At 33.2% G+C, this 22,500-nt stretch overlaps 1 protein-coding gene across 6 annotated transcripts in view; it reads left to right on the forward strand.

The window, feature by feature from the left end:
* The first annotated feature begins 1,761 nt into the window (after nucleotides 1-1,761).
* LOC118761443 overlaps nucleotides 1,762-22,500 on the forward strand; it is a 35,480-nt gene continuing 14,741 nt past the window's right edge. For 2 of the 6 annotated variants that reach the window (XM_036499318.1, XM_036499321.1), the window contains exons 1-6: nucleotides 1,762-1,883; nucleotides 5,586-5,645; nucleotides 5,866-5,907; nucleotides 7,182-7,223; nucleotides 15,801-15,851; nucleotides 16,107-16,148. In XM_036499318.1, coding sequence (XP_036355211.1) covers nucleotides 1,880-1,883; nucleotides 5,586-5,645; nucleotides 5,866-5,907; nucleotides 7,182-7,223; nucleotides 15,801-15,851; nucleotides 16,107-16,148 — 241 coding nt within the window. In that variant the 5' untranslated portion in view covers nucleotides 1,762-1,879. Of the gene's footprint in view, nucleotides 1,884-5,585; nucleotides 5,646-5,865; nucleotides 5,908-7,181; nucleotides 7,224-15,800; nucleotides 15,852-16,106; nucleotides 16,149-18,322; nucleotides 18,365-19,724; nucleotides 19,807-21,863 lie in introns of those variants that run through there. The other 4 variants (XR_004997382.1, XM_036499319.1, XR_004997383.1 and 1 more) reach the window with 4 other exon arrangements.

The following is a 22,500-nucleotide window of genomic DNA, read 5'->3' on the forward strand; positions in this document are numbered from 1 at the left end:
GAAGTGAGCTCATTGTAAATACTTCTCACAATTTTTATGCTACATTCATGATAAGTGTTGTAGTTAATGTTACAATTGCAGGCCTTCCACTATAAGGGTGAACCTCTTACCAATATCTTTTTTCCAGATAATTTAAAGAGATTTGAAGGAATTCTTATATTCTTATCTATATTTTCAGATTGTTCTTCTTCTGAGGGCATCAGTTCTTCATTAAATATACTTTCTCCATGGTACCCTAGCAACTCAGCTCCGTCATCTTCTTTGACATCATAAAATCCTATATTACATGCAAGTGTCAAAACATCTTTCCAAACTTGATATAGGCCTTCTGCTTGTGGAAATCTTATAAAGTCACAGATGCAGTCTGGTCATATATTTTTTCAATCACCATTCAAATTTTAGGGTTTCACTTTGTCCCATCACTCGTCTACATTATCCACAGCTCCCATTATGCTTAACTTCTTCCAGATGTCTCTAAATATAAGTTTCTTTCCTGTCAATTGTTTTCATAAGCTGTTTGGAAGTTCTCAAATGAAATGACTTAATGTTTGCTGTCACACACTGTTCTATTGACTGGAAGAAGAAAGTTTTTGCTCTACTTTTACACTAACAGAAACTTCATTTAAGTTCACTAGGTAGCTTTGTGTATTGTTTGTTGAAAATATTGGGTGACACTACCCTTCTATAGGATGAAAAATATTTGTAAAACAATTTTTGAAAGGACTTAATAGTCCTTTTATTCATATTTGAACAAAAATTCAGTGGTAGATGAAACTTTGTGTGTTGCCTTGAAAATCCCAGGATTTTCAGGGCGATGCTCAAGTAGGAATTTTAATTTCATATCACCATATCACCAGCAGCATTTGTTCCCAGAGTGTCAGATGAATTTTGGAAGATTTAAATCCTGGTGTTGATTTTTCTCCTTGAGAAATTATAGTTATAGCAAAAAAGTTTAGTTTCATCAACATTGTATACTTGCTGTCAGCAATGGTTGTCATCAACTACTCAGGATAATTAGATGCAGTCTCTCTGTCTGCATTGGCAGCTTCACAATCCTTTTTATGTTGTACGAATTCAAGCACTTCTTAAACCCTTCAAATCATTCTTTTGTAGATAGGAATAGATATTCACTACAAGTTTCACCTTCCTTTTTCTGCAACTCCTCAATCAAACTATTGCTTTTTTCTCTCTTTAATTTTTTTATATTTACCATTATGCTTTTCTGTATGCTCCAATGAGTCTGATCCCCAACCCATACATTCAAGACCCATTCCGTTTTAGGATTCACATCAGATTTACAAAAATGATAATGTCCAGATAGTTTTGTTTTGTTCATTTACAAAATCCTTCTATTGTTCAGTTAGACGCTAATGGTTGTTATTTTTTCTCTGTTTCATAAGGTTCTATTTGAATCCTAGAAAGGATGCTTTGATCTTATGTTTGCATGATACAATTACTTCTGAATGCCTATTAATTACATAGTTTCTGAATGTAATGATCTTCAGAGTTTCTTCTAGGTATATGTTACACACCCACAGTGTTCTATTGTATGGCCTAACGTTTTTTTATTCTAGACCAGTTAGTTGTATGTTCTACTCCAGTTCGTTATTTCATTGACAATTTTTCGTGGTATTTCCAGTTACACCAATGTACACATATTTTAGTGCATATCTCATCACTTCACATTTGTAAATTACATTCTTTACAATGCAGTTGTTATTAAATTTGCATTCATTTTCTCATCTGCAGTTACATACTACATTACCGTTTCTGGTTTGGCTGTTTTCCTGCTCCTCATCTGATTTATGTTGTGCACATCAGTGTTTGTGTGTGCCATATTTCCTGAAGAAATGCATGAACAGAGACCCACCAGATATACATGGGTATTACAGATTATATTGTAATCATCACATGAATGTAAACTATGGTCCCAAAACACCTCCCTGTACATATATATATATATATATATATATATATGTATACAGTGGGGGGAAATAAATATTCGTATATGTCAAAATTCTTTATTTATTTAATTTCTAATGAACATAAATAGGATATACCAATACTCTATTTGCATACACATGCATAAACTAAGAATATGCAAAAGAAACTAATAAATTATAGTAACTAAGGAATTTATATACAATTATAAATATTTAGGGGTGAAAAAAGTATTCGTACAGAACATAAATAACTGATAATTCTGATTTAATACTTCGTAGCATAACCATTATTCAGTTCCACTTCAACCAATCTCTTCTTGTAGTTCTTAATCAATGACTTGCATGTTTCTTTAGGAATTTTTTCCCATTCTTCTTGACAAATTTTCTTCAAATCTGCAATGCACGTTGGGGCTCTTGAATGAATCTTAATTTTCAAATAACACCACATATTTTCAATGAGGTTCAAGTCAAGTGACAGGCTTGGCCATTCTAATAATTTTATATTGTGATCGACTATCCATGTTTTGGTAGACTTCGCTGTGTGCTTAGGGTCGTTATCCTGTAGTAAAACTCACCCTTCACAAAGCTGGAGTTTTTCTACAGGGTCCCATAAATTATTGTTCAAAATATTTTGGTACATCTCTGCATTCATTCCACCATCTATCACATGTAAATTGCCAGTATCATTTGCAGAGAAACACCCCCACACCATGATGTTGCAACCTCCAAACTTTATGGTAGGAATTGTGTTTTTCGGCGAATAGGCAGTACTATCTTTCCTCCAAACATGGCTACGCGAAATTTCATCCAAACAATTCAATTTTCGACTTGTCTGTCCATAGAACTTTTTCCCAGAATGTGTCAGATTTATCTTTATGTTCATAAACAAATTTTAAATGGGCATCTCTATGCCTTTTAGTCAACAGCGGAGTTTTTCTAGGAGAGCGTGACTTCAGTTCATTCCTATGAAGTTCATTGCTGATTGTTTGTAGTGTAACACTAGTCCCTGAAGCTAACAAATCTTCTTGCAACTCCTTTCTGGTGATCATTGCATTTTTTTTTTTTTTTGATTCTTCGCTTCATTTTTCTTAAAGCTCTAGGGGAAATCTTGCGTGATGCACCAGATCTTATTCTGTTTTCAACAGTTCCCAATATTTTATATCTTTGAATAAATGAAGATATGGTAGAAAATGGAATACAAAGGGTCTCTGATATTTTCCTGTAACTTTTACCTCCTTTCCACTGTTCAATAATTAAGTTTTTCACTGTATTTAGGAGTTCTTTACTCTTCGCCATTATTACGATACTACTTTATGTTGTCTCACTGCTGAATGAAGAAGATAGCGTTTTGATACTTAAAAATGACAACTGATAAGATTATTGGAACAAACAAGAAAGTTCTATTAAAAATAAATATTATAACAGTATTTTGTGGCATAGAAAATCAAAAATTTATTCTGTACGAATACTTTTTCCAACCCTAAATATTTATAATTGTCTATAAATTCCTTAGTTACTATAATTTATTAGTTTCTTTTGCATATTCTTAGTTTATGCATGTGTATGCAAATATAGTATTGGTATATTCCATTTATGTTCATTAGAAATTAAATAGATAAAGAATTTTGACATATACGAATATTGATTTCCCCCCACTGTATATATATATATATATATATACGTACACTTACACAACATTAGAGCATTTTAGCTCATATTTCTAGCAATGTATGTGTTTCTAACACACTAGTCACATTTAGTGACAATTATAGTTTTCCTTTTTGGTGAAACACTGCAAACTGCTGCCTTCATTAATTATATATATATATATATATATGCATGTATATATATATATATATATATATATATATATATATATATATATATATATGCATATATATATATATATATATATCTATATATATATATATAATATATATATATATATATATATATATGTATATATATATATATGCATATATATATATATAATATATATATATATATAATATATATATATATTATATATATATATATATATATGTATATATATATATATATATATATGTAATATGGTATAATTATAAACAAAGCAATTTTAGCCATTTCTCTGCAGACTGAAAAAAATACAATCAACAACCTTAATCGATTTTCGAACCTTATTGGGTTCTCATCGGAGACATTTATATCATTCTGACAGTCTCCAGAGAAGCATACATACACACACACACACCACACACACACACACATACACACACACACACCACACACACACACACACATATACATATATATATATATATATATACACACACACATTCGTGCTGTCTACTTGACCTCCACTCACATATCTTTTTCCATTCTGTATTTATAGTGATGATACTTCAGAATCAGGGATGCTGGTGTGTAAGGTTGTAAGAGTTTGGGAGAAAAGGAGGTGAATACAAACCATGGAATAAAACAGGTCAAATGAACATAGGAGATGTAATAAATCATGAACAGGGAAAGGATTTACGTATATAAGTGGACACAGTAAGAATAAGGAATAGATGCTGACTGGAAATAGTACAAAGGAAAGGAAGTGGTAACTCACAGTACAGAGATGGCAATATGTATGGTATAAATGTATGGTGTATTCTGTTTTTGTTTCTTACAGCAGCAGAATAGCACTTTCGACAGGAGAATGATGGAGGGCTCATTATAGGGTCATGAGTTGTGGGGCTGGCAGTTGTGATTGGTGGGGAAATTGAGAAAGGGATACCAATTTGAAGGGTGGAGGATCATTTGTGGTATGAACATGGAATGGCTGTCTGTTGGAAGTGGCAGCAGATGTAAGATGTGGTGAATAGTGGAAAAAGGGAAAATCAATAACAATAGTGGAGGTTAGCTCATTGATGGTAAGGATAAAGGACAAATGTCAATAGGTGAACCATACTTAGGAGTGGTTTTTAATGGCATGAAGAGGAAATGTGAAGAAGAGAAAGATGCAGTTTAAAAGAGGTGATTTAGTTCGGTTTCTTGGGGTAGCATGTATGAAAACATTGTTGCATATAAAATATACACTATCTATATAATAATTTGCTTCTTTGTTCACCTGTTATACTTTCGTTTGTTAGAGAGGTGGAAGTGGAATGAGAGAGAGGGAGAAATATGGTTAGAGAAGCAAGAAGTGAGGAGTATAATAATACGCTAAGGTCAAATGCATCACGTAGTTAGTTGAAGTGGGAGGCAAAGAGCAAGACACAAATACGATGAGAGGAAAGTGGGAGAGAGAAGTGTTAATGACATACTGTAGGTTGGAAAGAGAAAGAGGGAAATGTTAAAGACATGAAGAGGGGAATTACATGGTTAAAATGTTTGTTGAAGAGGTAGAGAGAAAGAGAGAAATATAAGGTGCTTAGCAGAAGAAAATTTTAAAATCATATACTATTTTGCAACTGGAAGTGAAATCACTTAGCAAAATACAAATAACAATCATCCTTTCTTTCTTAAATAGCTTTGCTTAATCTCTTTCGTTCTGTGGAATTTCCACAGATCTCACTAGTATTTTATTTTTTTTAGTTACTTTTTGTACAATATCAAAATATTAAAACTATCCTCTCCAAACAATAAATGTGCACATCTTTATATAATTTTTTGAAGCTAATGAAGAGCAATATGCTGAAGCTAGTGGGCCCAGTTATTTAGAATTGAAACCAGCAGGTAAGTATAAACAATATTGTTAGTACACAGCATGATCTTAAAAATTATCTTAAACATTAACAGAAAGCTAACAATCATGAAATGTATCATTCTCTAACTTTTATCTATTAATATGTGTGTATGAGTGTGTTTGAGTCTGTCTCATTAGCATTTATTATTGTAGTATCAACACAATACTAACATAACGCTATTTATTGTTTTTATTTTTTATTTTTTAAAGACATGAAGATTTCTTATGTTAATGTTTCAAGGAAACCTGATGGTAATTATATAAGCAATCCAATAATAAAATTTCATTCATTAGAGCAAGAGTTAGCAAAATTTTGGTTCACTCTTTCTTTGAGTAGTATAGGCAGCTTAATGCATGTCTTTTATTTGTTTCAGTCAATGGACTGCAGCCATGCTAAGGCACCACTTTCAAGGGTTTAGTCCAACAAATCCACCTGAGTACTTATTATTTTTAAGCCTTTTACTTATTCTATTGGTTTCTTTTGCTAAACTGCTAAGTTTTGTGGATGTGAACAAATCAACACAATTGTCAAGTGGTGATGGGGATCAAACGCAAAGGCACACACACTCCCTTATATATATACCAAATCCATTCACAAGATTTTGGTCAGCCCAGGATTATAGCAGAATACACTCGCCCAAGGTGCCTCATCATGTGACTAAACCCAGACCCATGTGTTTGGAAATTAAACTTCTTACCTCACAGCCACACCTAAAAACCTTTCAAAATATTAAAATTCCATTGCATATACGATAAACTTCTTACAGATATTCCTATTTAACTCTAATATTTTACCTTTTTATCAATCCTTACCCTTAATGATGTAGTTCATAAACATTTACTTTGAAAGCTTTATTTGTACAAAAAAATCTAAATAATTAAGTAATGATGAATTCAGTAGATATTTGCTAAGGCATGAGATACAATGAATGGGAATAAATTTGCAATAGTAAATGTGATTAACTGTTCTCCTCTAGTATCCAAAATCACTCCTGTTTATTTATAACTCTAGCAAGATATTTATCTTAGAAAAACCCTTATTGCTCTAAACATATTTGTGAATAGCTTCCCTTAAAGTTAAATATCACAACCAAATATTGAAGTGATGGAAATAGTGCAAACTGTACTAAATATATATAGCTGCTACTTTTTGTGTATCATCAAAATATTTAAATCACACCCTGAAAACAATAAATATGCCTTTTATTCTATTTCTTGAAGTTGTGGAAGAACAATATGCTGAAGTTAGCGAGCCCAAATATTTAGAAATGAAACAACCACATAAGTACAATTGATATTGTTAGTACACAGCACGATCTTAGAACCTATCTTTAAAATAGACAGACAGCTAACTATTATGAAGTATGTCACTCTCTAACTTTTGTGTATTAATATGCATGTATGTATATGTGACTGTGTTTGAGTGTATCTCATTAGTATTTATTATGGTAGAATCAGTACACAGCTATCTTAATTTAAATATTATTTATAGCCATGCTATTTGTTCTTTTTCTAATTTCTTAAAGACATGGTTGGTACTTACGTTAATGTTTCAAAGAAACCTACTGGTAAGTATATAAGCAATTTATTAACAAAAATTATTAACAAAAAATTTAGTGTTAGTACATTCTGATATTATATCCCAGTGAAGTAAATTTTGTACAATCAGCCTCTCAATAAGTACTACTTTTACATAATCATTAGCATCTTTCTTGTAGAATAGAATTTTGGGTGCCACTTTACTGAGGAACCCTCTTTCCAAAGTCTAATTTTGAAATGTCATATTAACCAAAATTACTCCTTTTTTCCTTTTGTTCATACCAAATAAATTTATTAGACAATACTTTTCTTTTTAACAATATGTAAATGAGAGGATGAAGATCATATACTGTACATGGACTCTGGCTGGATTTAAATATTTTTTGTTTCTAAATACATGTATGTGTATATATATAATTATATTTGTAGAAAAAAGAATAGAAATGGCTTTTCTGATAATTTTTCTACTTCAATAGTTAGATGTTTATAAGTTTACAAAAGGGTAACTCCTGAATTCAGTTAGTCAAACAAGACATGGGTGAGGGCAGTTGTTGAGGCCATTGCTTCTGCTTTCCTTTTTTCTTGAAGGTCCTTCCACAGCAACAGGCCAGTGAAGAACTTTAGAAAAGGAAAGCAGAAGCAATGGCCTCAGCAACTGCCCTCACCCATGCCTTGGTTGACTATCTGAATTCAAGAGTTACCTTTTTCTAAACTTATCCGCATCAGATCTTGTTTGTTTCATTCATAAAATCTGCATCTCTTAAAAGGAAGTAAAATATTTGAAAATCGGTTATATTGATGTAGTTTTACATGCTTATTCCTGTGAAGCCATGTACTTGTGGAGAAAGAATTTGATGAAAACTCGAAAAACTGTGTATTTTTAGCCAATAGTGAGACAGAAATTTTCTGCGTTGTAACATTCTCAACTTAGTGGTGTCAATTTTAATGTTTTACCCTGTGAAATTTATAGTTTAGCATCTGTGAAATGACCTGTTCATTGTAGGTTTCGAAATAAACAGAAATACCTGATGAAGTCAACATCTATCATCTTACTGTTTCTTTTCTCTCTTCATTGATTTCTGTATGTTTTGTATATTTTTTAAATTTTTATTTTTATTTGTTATATTAATATAAGTGAATAATTCTGGGTAGAAGTAAGGGTCCACCAAGGTTCAGCCCTCAGTCCCTTTTATTCATCATAGTCCTCCAGGCAATAACAGAGGAATTCAAGATGGGTTGCCCCTGGGAGTTCCTCTATACTGATGACCTGGCCCTCATAACAGAATCACTACCGGAACTAGAAAAGAAATTTTGGGTGTGGAAGTTAGGTTTAGAATCAAAAGGCCTTATAGTAAATGTTGCAAAGACCAAAGTTCTAGTAAGTAGGAAGGCAAACTCACCACACACCCCTTCAGGTAGGTGGCCCTGCTCGATCTGTAGAAAAGGTGTAGGTAGAAACTCCATAAGATGTACCCACTGTAAGCTATGGACGCATAAGAGGTGCAGCAACATCAGAGGAAAACTAACTGAGAAGATAACTTTCGTGTGCAGCAGATGCACAGGGGCAATAGACACCACAGATACTCAGAAAGCAGATTCCATCACACTCCAGGGAGAGAAACTAGAAGTACTTGATAGTTTCCACTACCTAGATGACCAAGTTAGTAGTGGAGGTGGATGCTCAGAGAGTGTCACCACTAGAATACGAATAGCCTGGGCAAAGTTTAGAAAGTTTCTACCCTTACTGGTGACAAATGGTCTCTCGCTCAGAGTGAAAGGTAGATTATACGACACATGTGTGCGAACTGTCATGCTTCAAGGTAGTGAGATATGGGCTGTGACAGCAGAGAACATGTGTAGGCTTGAAAGAAATGAAGCTAGTATGATCCGCTGGATGTGTAATGTCAGTGTGCACAGACGACAGAGTGTAAGTGCTCTGAGAGAAATGCTGGACACAAGAAGCATCAGATGTGGCATGCAAGAGAGATGTTTGCGCTGGTATGGTCATGTACTATGGATGGATGAGGAGAGATGAGTGAAGAAGTGCCACACCCAAACAGTTGAAGGAATCTGGGGTAGAGGTAGACCCAGGAAGACATGGGATGAGGTGGTCAAGCATGACTTTTGATCATTGGGCCTCACAGAGACAATGACGAAAGACCGAGATCTCTGGAGATATGCTGTGACTGTGAAGACCTGACAAATAACGTGAGTTCATGGCTGTTTCCTGCACCAGCTTCACATAGCAGCCCCAGCCCATCCAAAGTGCCATCGACTGCAGGACGGCTTGCTGTGCTTACCTTGGATTGTAGGGCGACCTGCTGTGCTTAAGGAGACCTATTGAGTCAAGTACATCAACATCAAAATAAAAATCAAATGGAAATTGTAGTTGTGATACCTGTGCATGTGGCACATAAAAAGCACCATCCGAACATGACCGATGGGTTCCGTACCGGTGGCACGTTAAAAGCACCCACTACACTCACGGAGTGGTTGGCTTTAGGAAGGGCATCCAGCTGTAGAAACACTGCCAGATCAGACTGGAGCCTGGTGTAGCCTCCTTGCTTCCCAGACCCTGGTCGAACCATCCAACTCATGCTAGCATCGTTAAATGATGATGATGATGTATGTATGCGTTTGTTTCACATTAGTTGTTACAGTTGTACTTTATGAAGCCATTGATTTCTACACACAGGAATCAATATGGGTTGCTTATTTCAGTATTATATATACCTGTTATGTATTTGTGTACGTCACCAATATATATGTGCATGTGGATGTATGTATTCATATATAAGTTTATATGTACATTTATGCATTCATGTGTGTGTGTGTGTGTGTGTGTGTGTGTGTGTGTTTGCAAAGGGGGTGTCTGTCTCCAAAACTCTAAGTTTGAGTAATGTTTTCATGCTTGGATTTGGAAACTACAATAAGAATAATCAATCCAATAGACTTTCTAAATTCAGCAGAGTTTATTTCTATTCACTTATCTTTATAGACCCAAGTTCCTTCAGCATTTGTCCATATTTGGATTTCCAGATTTGGCTTCATGAATAATATAAATGATGAAAGAGCTGAATCCTAAAATCTAGTTGCAAAAAGGGAAGGTCCAAGTCTGTTCATGTAAACATTGTAGGATGGAGTTCTTCTTGTGCCATTTCAATAGTGTTCTTCCTGAGTCCTTTCAGTTTCAGACTTATCCTTCAAATAATGTTGTACATGCATCATCGAAGGATTTGAAGAATCATTTTGTTGTCATCATATCCAATTCTGAATAGGCAATACTGGCATGATCATGTTCATTATCATCTTCAGGAAAAGAAGATTCATCACAAATAATTTTTTCCCATTCTTTATGAAAGCTGGATAACAATTGTGAAATCTCTTCAAGGCTTAGCTTTTGATTCTTTCATATTGCGTGGAAGGATTACAAAGGACAAATGAATAGTTGGCAGGCTGTCAATGTTTTATACTTGTTGAATTATGATGCAATGTTTCATCATTCCTTCAAAGATGATGCAATACTAATTGTTTGTTTCATAAAAATGATGCACTAAATAGTAGTATTGCATCATCTTCAGATATCTTAGTAAATGCTATTAGAGATCTTTGCCAACAGTACGGGATGAGGTTGTGCAAACTGATCTCAAAATGCTGAGCCTTACAGAAGAGATGACAATGGATTGGGAGGGTTGGTGCCCTGCCATGCTCAAGAAGACCTGCCCATAGCAAGCAGAACACCTACCCAAAACCTGGTCACAGTATCTCACCATGCTGTATGCACTGAGGATACAACTTTTTTGTAACTCTGTAGACCTATATCATATTCTGTCGAGTTTTTGCTAGAAGACTATGAAAATCAATGTTTTTTTTTTCTATTTGCTCAAAAAAGTTCACTCATGACTAACTTTGAAATTTTTATACTTGGTTGCATTTGGGTGGGTTTCCAAAATCTAGAACCCTGATAGAATAATAAACAATAAAGGAAAAAAAGATCCATAACTGTTAAAAGAATTATATTCTACATTCCAGACCAATAAAAAGAAGGTAAGTCATATAAAGTCAAATTAGTCAATAGTCAAGTTGCGGCAAGTCTACAAGAGAGAATGAAACTCAATGGCAGGTTAGCTTTGTTCTTGCATGTGGTGTGTAGTTCTTGCATGACCTTAATTGCTCACTCACAGCATTAATTGCTTCTGCTGATCTTTAGTTTAGAGGGCTCTTGTTTCCAGTGATTTGTCAAGCATATCAAAGAAGTCTTGTAGAGTAGTAAGGTTTGTGATAGCTCTGCATAATCTTCAGCTCTATATACTTGGTCGCTGAAACAGTGGTCTGCCCAGTCATATGAGATGAACTAGCAGACCATCTGCAATCTCTCACAGTGACGTAAGTAAAAATATAAGAAGGGCTAGGATTGTTTGCAAATTTCATCTGGCATTACTGATGCTTGGAGTTTTCTGAAACATGATGAAAGGGATGTCTCTCTCTTTCCATGGAAGAACTTGAAGGCATGGATTAAGTGAAACAGAAACTTCATATCATCTCTCTAACCAGCTTGATCTACTATAACGATTTCCATTCTGGAAGGAGCCTTGGAGTTCTTCATAACTTGTCATGAGTTCTTTGACAAGAAAATATCCGATGTTGAGTGAATTGCTTGCACTAGCTAGCTCCTCATCCATAAAAATATGCAGGATTCTGTCCAAGACATGGTGTTGGTTGCTCATGAATTGTGGCTCATCATAGCATTTGCTCAAGAAATTCTCTGCAGTCTAACCACTACCCAACTCTTTCATCCAGTATTCACACTCGTCGTATCAGCAATAATCATTAAGATTTCACCCTAAAAGTGAAATTCACATCAAGATGCTTTTCAATCCTTCTGCAATGGTCTCGACCTTGTCACCACACAGCTTCAGAGCAGCCAGCTTAATTCACTTGTTTTGTCTTGATGATTACCACTTGATATTCATTCCATCAATATGTTTACCATCAAAATGCAGGTCCCATTTCTGATTGCCTAGTGTATTGATCAAGTGTTTCTTCATTACACCATTGTAAAATGCCTTGCTGACTAGGAGCTGGGATATCAATGTCCTCCTCTGACAATTCTTTGCAGATTTTCGCAGCTTTGTAGGTAGAGACATTTGTTTCAGTTACAAATCTCATACCAATTGCAGATTTATTGTTCCTTCTTGTGGAAGAATAAGTGCCATCACTATCTATATCGCTTTGATCAACTCTGTCATTTTCACCATAATTGTACTCTTCAATCTCTTCTTCTTCAGAGTCACTGTCAGTACCAGGGTTGCTGAGTTTGATAAAGAATGGGAGGCTTCAGCATCCAAGCATCTTCTCTTGGAATTTACTTGTCGAATAACCCATTTTGCCCTGGCTTTGGAGTTGGATAGAGTAAAGCATTTTATCATCAGCATTGAGCCATTCATTGCAGACTTTGTTGATATTGAACAGTTCCTCTATAGGCTAAAATTGTCTTTTTTAGGTGCATTTGTCATACAAATGAAGCACATTTTTGAGCTTGGAAATGATTGGAAAATTCAGCTTATCTCTCCACAGTAGTGTCACCTCTTTCAATAATTCTGTCACTCTCTTCATTCTGCCTTTAATTGATTTCCAAAAAAACTGGTACCAACCAGCACCCTTCTCCTTGAGTGGCATTTGAATTCTGCTGTTCAGTGAGGTTTCATCTACAGACACACGACCTCTAGATGAATGGGACTGGAACAGCACCAGATGCAGTGTTTATGTAGGCAAATAAATACAAAAGCACCTGGAAGCATCCCTGATCTGGTCACTGATATATGTGGACTATGTTATAACTAAGAACAATGAATGCAGTGATTTCGGGTTCACCAGGACTCACATAACATCCAAGTGTTACTTGGATCACAGAATGATTCACAGCAAGGTATTTGTTAATCCATATGGAAAGAGGCCACTAAAATCCAGTTTACATCCAAGAATAAACATTGCTTCTTTAAAAAATCTAGAAATGATAAAAAATTTTGAAATACATTTAAATTCAAAGCTTACAGAAATAGAGGAATGCCTAAAAATGTGGTGGCACAAGATACATGACAGCATCAAATCATCTGCTGAAGTAGTTCTAGGATTTGTGAAGCACAAACACCAACAAGAATGATTCTCAAATTAAACCTCTCCTAGAAACTTTGCACAAGAGACAAAAGACATGGATCTCAGACAAATAATTGCCAACATCCAGATTCCTATACATCTCTAGAGAAAATCTATGCAGAAAACTGCATGAGATGAAAAGTTTGGTGGACGAAACAAGCCCAAGAATTGGAACAGGCTGCTAACTCTCACAACTTGAGAACACTGTATAACATTCTGAAAAATGTGTTTGGTCCAAAAAAAGGTATACAGAATATTCTCTCTAACGATGTAACACATCTCATAAGTAGGAAAGATGAAATTCTAAAAAGATTACCTGAACACTTTAAATCTGTATCAAATCAAGAATCCGCTAGCAATGCTGAAGAACTAGTGGAACATCCTTCCTTGGAAGAGACAAGTACTGTTATTGAAAAACTTTCCAATGGTAAAGATCTTGGACAAGACGATATCCCATAGAGGTGTACAAGCATGGTAGCAGACAAATAAATAAACTGTGCAAATTGATCTGTTTGATCTGGGAAACTGGATCTGTTCCCCAGCAGTTCAAAGATGCATGTATAATGCACCTGTACAAAAACAAAAGAAGAAGAGTCAATGTGATAATCCCCTTTTCCAATAGAAGAATAAAGATAATCAAAAGAAAGGAGAAATGTGATGTTATTGGCAAGCTATTCTAGTATAATTTATTTTATTGATACCTGTTGGATTAAAGTTAAAGCTGACTTTTGTGAGATTTGAACTCAGAATGCAGAGGAACATAACTAAATAGAACAAAGCATTTAGTCTGGCACTCCATTCTGGACATAATTTTTGGAACAACTGTCCTTCAAAGTTCCATACCTCATGGAAAAAGAAAAGTGAGATGGGCAGGTTTCCTTCATTTTGTTTTTAATCTTTTTATGTTTCATACAATGGAAAATTTCCTCACAATTTCTGTCTTTCACATCCCACCCCTCAATTCTATGCCCTTTTTTCCTTCCATATCATTTAGGAAATAATTTTGATTCTGGTTCATTCTGCCAGCTTCATTTCCATGGGGTTTATTATTTCTACCTCAGCTGGATCCAAACACCTACCATTACATTACTTGCCCACCACGTGTACAGTTTTGCTTCTACACCTCTGACAGGTTTGTGGGAGGGGTACACGACCAGGTGATTAATAAGTTCACATCATAATCCTGACATGTTAGTATTGAGTTCAATCTAACTCCATCACACCTTGAGCAAGAATCTTTCAGCCTAGTTTTGGTTTGATCTTTTTTTTATATTTTGTCTTCTACCTATGTTTGTTTGAAAAAGGGACATTGCCTATGCCCTTCACAGACCATCTGGATGAATGAGGTTAATGATAAGGCCATTGATGTGCCTTGTGAACCTTCATAAACCAACATTTGTGGGAAAGATATGAGCAGGGAAGGATTTCTTGAGGGAAACCACCATTTTGGGGAGGAAAAACTGAGCATAGCCATAAGTATGAGGCCTTTTAGGTAGGGCTGGATGGGGTTGGACATAAGAGGGATGATGAGAAGAGAAGAGGCAAATGGGATGGGAACGTTTGAGAGGAGGTGGGGTGAGCTCAGCTAGCTGCAAGGAGCAGAAGCCATATAGTACAGTAGAAATGACAGAGAGAGGGGACAGAAAATGTCTGGGCATCAGACAATGGAGCACATCTAGGAGTGACTTTATAATTTATTGCATCCACCTCTGTTTTCAAAATCTCCTTCAGAGTGGTACAATTAAATGGCTTGAATGTGGATGTGGCTATTCAAAGCAACAGTAAAAACAGAAAAACACAGAAAAATTTCATGAAATATATGTAAAATATATATGAAAAATATATAAAAGAATAAGTAAAATATTTAAAAAATTGGCGAAAAACATTTACAATAAAATTCTAATTGATAGATATAAATCTTCCAGAAAATTAAAAAAAAACAGTGATATATACAAACAAAACATGTCGATGAAGTGAATCTCATTGTGTAAGAATCAGCACAATGTGTGTTTAACATGATAACTGGCTGTTAATGCCTCACTGTCTGTTGATTGGCTAAAATTGATCAGATTTTCCCAACTTTAATTCCAAATAACATCAGGTTCTTTAATTTATGAGATAAAGTAATTAGTTGAGCATAATCAAAATTCAGAACAGTATCGATACACCAAAATTGAAAACAAGCTGAGCAAAGTTAAAGGGAGCTGATTTTGTGAATGAAACTAACTAGATCCTAGACATTTAATTGTTAAAGTGGAAAAATTATCAAAAACGCCATTTCTATTCAGATTTTCAAATATATAATACTGTACCAATGGCTTTCTGTTTCTTATTCTACTATATATATATATATAACTGCTACATTCTGTGTATCATCAAAATATTTAAAATATCCTCTCCAAACAATAAATATGCCTATTTTTAAAATTAATTTCTTGATGCTGTGGAAGAACAATGTGCTGAGGTTAGCGAGCCAAAATATTTAGAAATGGGACAACGAAGTAAGTACAATCAATATTGTTAGTACACAGCATGATCTTAGAACCTATCTTTAAAATAGACAGACAGCTAACTATTACGAAATATGTCACTCTAACTTTTGTCTATTAATATGCATGTACATGCAATTTATGTTTGTGTGAGTGTGTTTGAGTCTATCACATTAGTATTTATCATGGTAGAATCAGTACACAGCTATCTTCATTTAAATATTATTTATAGCCATGCTATTTGTTCTTTTTTTTCATTTCTTAAAGGCACGGATGGTACTTACATTAACGCTTCAAATAAACCTGTTGGTAAGTATATAAGCAATTTATTAACAAAAAAATTACTTTCATTAGAGCAAGATTAGCAAATAGTTTGGCTCATTCTTTCTTTGAGTAGAATACGCAGCTTAATATATATGTATGATTGAAATTAAAACTTTGAAGATGCTAAAATTTCATTGCATATATAATAAACTTCTGCTGATGATAAATATACATATTACATATATGTTTAAAAATCTCATCACGCAATCAAACCAATGAAAGAATCTTTATCTGGTCGCTCAACATGCTAAAAATAGCAGCCAAAGTATCCCCCTTCCTAAATCACACGTGCAAATATTCTTTATTATATTCAAAACACTGATGCAAATTTAGAAAGGATTATTGGTGGAAGATTTAATGATAGAAGCCAACAATGTGCTCATGAATTTTGGAAAGAAATTTATCTTTATTTTCAAATGTAATTTCAACAAAAGTTTACATTCATCAAATATGACACTGCTAGATGCATTAGATTGCATCAACATACTTGCAACATATTTATAAATATAATTTGCAACTGCAATACAGTTGTTTGTGGTAGACAATCACAACTACCTATTGATTTAAAAGAAGAATTGTTTCTGTAACCAATTAATGGTCCTCGACAATTTAAATTTTTGATTACTAAAATCACAACATATTCACTTACAAAAAATTGTGAAACATGTTCACTCAATACTGAACATGAAATTACTTCCAGAAATTGAATCCTCCTGAATTTAAATATCTTGTTATTCAAATTAATAGATTTTTATTAATCAAAATTTTAATATGGAAGAAAGAATTAAATGTGATATAATGAACTTCTGATCAAAAAGGCAGCAAATATTTGGCACAAATTTTCCTCTAAAAGCTGCTGTTATTCATAGAGGACCAACATCTAGAGCAGGCCACACTGATTAAAACTAGAGATGATATTTGGGATGAAATCAATGACAACATCATTACAAAAAGACATACTAAATTTCCTCCCAAATTGCCTGACATTGTTTTATCATTTATGGAAAAAAAATGTAAACAAATTAAAAAACAAAATTCAGTGGAATTGTAACTAAAAATTAAATTTAAGACGAAGATTGTATGATTGATTAATGATTATTTAGGAACCAAATTCATAAATAGAAAAAAGTAACAACAAGAACATTTTCTTAAATTTGGAAATTAAAAATAGTTTTTTTGGTTTATAAAATGGTTTTAATTTATGAAAAACCAAATATTTGCATAAAATTGACAGTACAATAGTAGTCATTTTTTATTGCAAAATTAGGTTACATAAGAGTGATCTGGTAACTGATGGTTTTGGGTCTTGTTGTTTGTAACATTTGGTGAGCCATTGTGCAACCAACAACATAGTAAAAATCCCAGCCATTAATTCAATCAAAACATATATTTAAATTAAACATGAAAAAATTGAAATATTATCATCACTTACATGGAAAAATTGAAATATTATCTTTGAGTATTTTATAAGGTAAAATCTTAAATTATTAACTGACACATTATTAATTAACTTATAACAGCAATGCATGGAAAAATCATGGATTACATGGAAAAATGCGAGCATGCAAAGTAATATTCTTAAGATTATAAACCTGGAAAAGTCCAGGACAAGTTATTACACATTTAAAAGTATAGGACAAACTATTACTTCAAGTAAAGTAAAGAATAAGAAACTTTTTACTTAAAACATTGCCACTAAAATTAAAATTTGAGTATTAAAAATCATTTTTTATAGTTTACAAATAACACTATACCTATTTAAATAGAATTTGGCTAATTTACTACCTTAAATACAGAAAAAAGTGACTAATTAGACAAACTTATAAATTAGATCAACAGTTTTGTACAATAAATTTAAAAGATGAAAACTGTGAAGAGTGATAAATTAGAAGAAATGACATTCTTTGCTACAATATTTTAAGGAAAAAGTTGCTTATTCTTTACTTTACTTGAAGTAATAGTTTATCCTGTACTTTCACAGGTGTAATAACTTGTCCTATACTTTTCCAGGTTTATAATCTTAAGAATATTACTTTTCATGCTCACATTTTTCCATGTAATATATGTATATATATATTTATATATATATATACACTGCTAACATATTTTAGATATTATTTATAGCCATGTTACATATTTATTTTTTTAATTTCTTAAAGACTTGGATGATGCTTATGTTAATGTTTTGAAGAAACCTAGTGGTAAGTATATAAGCAATCCATTAATAAAATTATATTCATTTATCATCCCTGTCATTGGAATCAGTCCTGGTAAAGTTAGTAAAAAGTTTGGCTCATTCCTTGAGTGGAATATGCTGCTTAATAGTATATATATGCATGTATTTAAAGAAAACCATTAAAATGTTAAAATTCAACTGCATATAAGCTGCATCTTCTAGACATTCATATTAATTCCATAATTGTGCACTTCTATTAATCCTTACAATAGTATAGTTCATGTGTATATTTTTTGTAAGCTCTATTAAGCTCTACACAAATAAAGCAAATACTGATAAAACTAGTATTGAGATTACTAGACATGAAGCATAATGTATAGAGCAAATTTGCAATGGTGAATGTTTCACATCTTGATCAGAAACTGTTTTGAGTACCCACAATCAGTCCTGCTCATGGACACCACTGACATGAAAGTAACATTGGAAGATAGTGAATGACTTCTCTTAATGGTAACATCATCATCATCGTTTAACGTCTGCTTTCCATGCTAGCATGGTTTCTACGATTTGACTGAGGACTGGCGAATCAGATGGCTACACTAGGCTCCAATCTGATCTGGCAAAGTTTCTACAGCTGGATGCCCTTCCTAATACCAACCACTCTGAGAGTGTAGTGGGTGCTTTTATGTGCCACCGGCACGAGGGCCAGTCAGGCAGTAATGGCAATGGCCACTCTCAAATGGTGTTTTTTACATACCACCTGCACTGGGAACGACCTCCTCAAATGTTTTTTTCACATGCCACCAGCACAAGTGCCAGTAAGGCAACACTGGTAGCGATCACGCATGAATGGCACTTTTTACATGCCACTGGCATGGAAGCCAGTTATGTACTCTGGTAACGATCATGCTCGGATGGTGCTCTTAGCAATCCACTAGCATGGATGCCAGTCATCGAATTTTATTTCAATTTCGATTTGCCTCAACAGGTCTTCACAAGCAGAGTTTAGTGTCCAATTAAGGGAAGGTACCATAAGTGAGCTGGTTACACCCCTGGCATAGGCCACGAGGTTATTTAAACATTAATATGTTTAAATTATCAATAAAATATATTTGAATGACTGATATAGTAGAATACCATATTAAAACTTGAAATTTAGTCCCACTCTATTCTGAGCTCAAATACCACTGATGTCCGTTTTATCTTTCATCTTTTTCTGATCTACACAATAAATTTCAGTGATCTACTAGGTTGATTTTGCATGCTAATTTTTATTCACTGAGAAAACTGATTATTTTTAATATTGATTATATAATTTCACTTTTTGTTTTTGTTGGGCTTTGTAATGTATTGCATATATTATATACTCTGTATTTTATACCCAGCTGTTGTATTCTACACCTCTACAAACTAAAAGTTGCAACCCTATTGACATTTACGAAAACAACAAAGAAATGAGATAAATCTGTAAGTTGTTAAATGAAGATATTGTCTTAAAACATATTTATTTTGAAATAAGTTTTTCTAATGACCATTCATGCTTTGTTTTCTTGAAAGCAGATAGTGTCAGAATAGTTGAGGTATGATTAAGTTCTTCTTTCATTTTGTAAGTATTGTTATTCATGAATTTAATACTGCATTTAAAGTCAAGCTATTTTATTGGTTTTACTTCTTTCGTAATATTTCCTTAATGAAGATGTCATGTATTGAAAACCATCTCTCAAATATGTTCTGGAAGTATAACAGTACGTTCAAAAATATCCTAAACTTATATTAACAGTTTCTTATATTCTCTTGAATTCTAACCTGATTATATCCATATGGAGAACATGGGTATATAAAATAATGCAAGTAATAGTAAACTAAAATCTAAGCCTATGAAAGAAGAAACTATTTATACTTATATTTCTCTGAATTATATATAATAAATAAATTTGTCTCTTTTTATCTTTTTCTTAGTTATGATTATATATATACAGGATTTGTGCACTATCATTTCATCCATATTCATTGGTGAAGCTTGGATTTTCTATATATTTCTAAAAATACTTATGGAATTAGAGGAATTAGATTTAATTTATTCTCATCATTTTATGTACCTAAATTTATCTTTAAGAAATAAGAATTTTTCATTCACTATATAGTTCTGATATTACATATAGATATTTAAGTTTTTATTAATTTGCTTAAATTCTTATTAAGTTTTTTGATATTATTTACTTAAATTCTCAGACACTCAGTTACTAAATTGGCTTGCTACCTGTCTTTGTTTAAACTCTGCATGAGTTTCTGAACTTACAAAATGGAAACATACAACCATGAATTCTTTCACCGCTAAGCATTCATATGTGTTTCAACTTGAAGTTCTTCAGAAATGGAAACCTGTAAAGCATCTTGCAATTAGAACCAATAACTTAATCTTGTTAAAGATCACCAAAACACAACACTGCACATCTCAAAAAAATATCTATTACACCTTTTTCTCTCATGAATATTAAAACTTTATGTAAATTCTAACACTCTTCATATATTTTTCACTGATACTCCAACTATCCAAACTTCAGTGCCAAACAACTGACAATAAACAACCATTACAAAGAAAATTTGCTCTCATCCCCACATCAGAATCGTACTCTAAACTCCCCTGACAGTTGCTGCAAAATCTACCAAACCAGAAAATCATCTTGGAGAGAGCTGATAGTTATTGGTACAGAAAACACATGTTCTATAGGAAAACCCATGAAAAACTGTTCAAAGGAACAATTAACACTGAAATTAATGTACTAGATTGACAGACAGTTGCACATACAACACTAGTTGCAAAACACGAGGAGCATATGACCAAAAACTACAAGCTCATAGCATACTTGGAGGTTATATATGAATTATATAGTTTTCTTGAATGCATTCCTTCACGTTCACTGTGGAATAAGCAATATGGTGGCTGAAGAGTGGGCAAGAGGAAAGAAAGGAGTCTTAGGCTGGGATGAACAGCTTCTTATAAACCTTCCTTAAGATAACAAAACAGCATTGCTAAAACTTATTGACTGTATGGCTAGACTCTAAGAAGTTGTTTGATTCTGCTTATTACTTATGGATAAGAGAGTCACCTCATTTTGTTGAGGTTCTAAATGATATATTCATTGTTATTAAGGAACTGACAACATCATGGTCCACAAGAACTATCAATAAGAACTGGAGCTACCACTAGAGTCACTAACAAAGTTATATTATCTACAGGAATATTTCAGGGTGACAGCTCATCTGTAATGCTTTTCATCCTAACAGCGAACCATTTGTCAGCCTTTAAAGGATTACATGATAGGATCTGCACCCACATCTTTTTTGTTTATAACCTTACTACTACTACTACTACTTCCAATCATTTTAGTATTTAAGTAAGCATACTCTAATATTCAATTATTTTTCTGCAAAGCATGTAATTACTTTCAAAATTACCAAGCATCAAATAACTGTTTAAGAGATCAGGATCTCATGTGCATTTTTATTCTTTCATTTTGTAGGTTACCAATGAAGGTCTATGTTCTACAGATGAACAAAAGGAACCTAGAACCTTCCAGAACTGAATGAAACCTTGTGAGCAACCAATCAGTCTCTTTGTCATCATTTCATGGACACTTTTGCAAGCACTGAAGATTTGAACTAAATATCTGATACTACCATAAAATTATTGATTTCTGTTATATGCTATAACTGCTTTGTTTTTGTATATAATTCATTGACAATTTCTTGATTTATCTTCAGTCTTTATAAATGTCTATCTATAACTAAACATTTGCATCAATGAAGTAAACCCAGTTAAATTTCAGTATTTCTTTCCTCTTATATGAGTCATCATCATTTAAACACAGTATGGATATTTAGCAACATAGTTATGAATATCATTGATTTTTGGAACATATTTTAGAATAATCTCTTGAAAAAAAATTAAGAATTTGTATTCATGCCAATTTTCTACAAATGACCAACAATTATGATTTGGGTTTTTCCACATTAAACATATTCTTGAAACCATTTACAACTTCATGATTAAAATTTGTGGTGTTCACTTTACAAAAGTTCATTATATACTTTGTTATTTTACTGCATTGAAATCAGTGTATTCAGATTTCATTCTGTCACATTTATACATACATAAAT

This window comes from Octopus sinensis, unplaced genomic scaffold (genome assembly GCF_006345805.1).
Source record: "Octopus sinensis unplaced genomic scaffold, ASM634580v1 Contig13627, whole genome shotgun sequence".
Taxonomy (NCBI): Eukaryota; Metazoa; Mollusca; class Cephalopoda; order Octopoda; family Octopodidae; genus Octopus; species Octopus sinensis.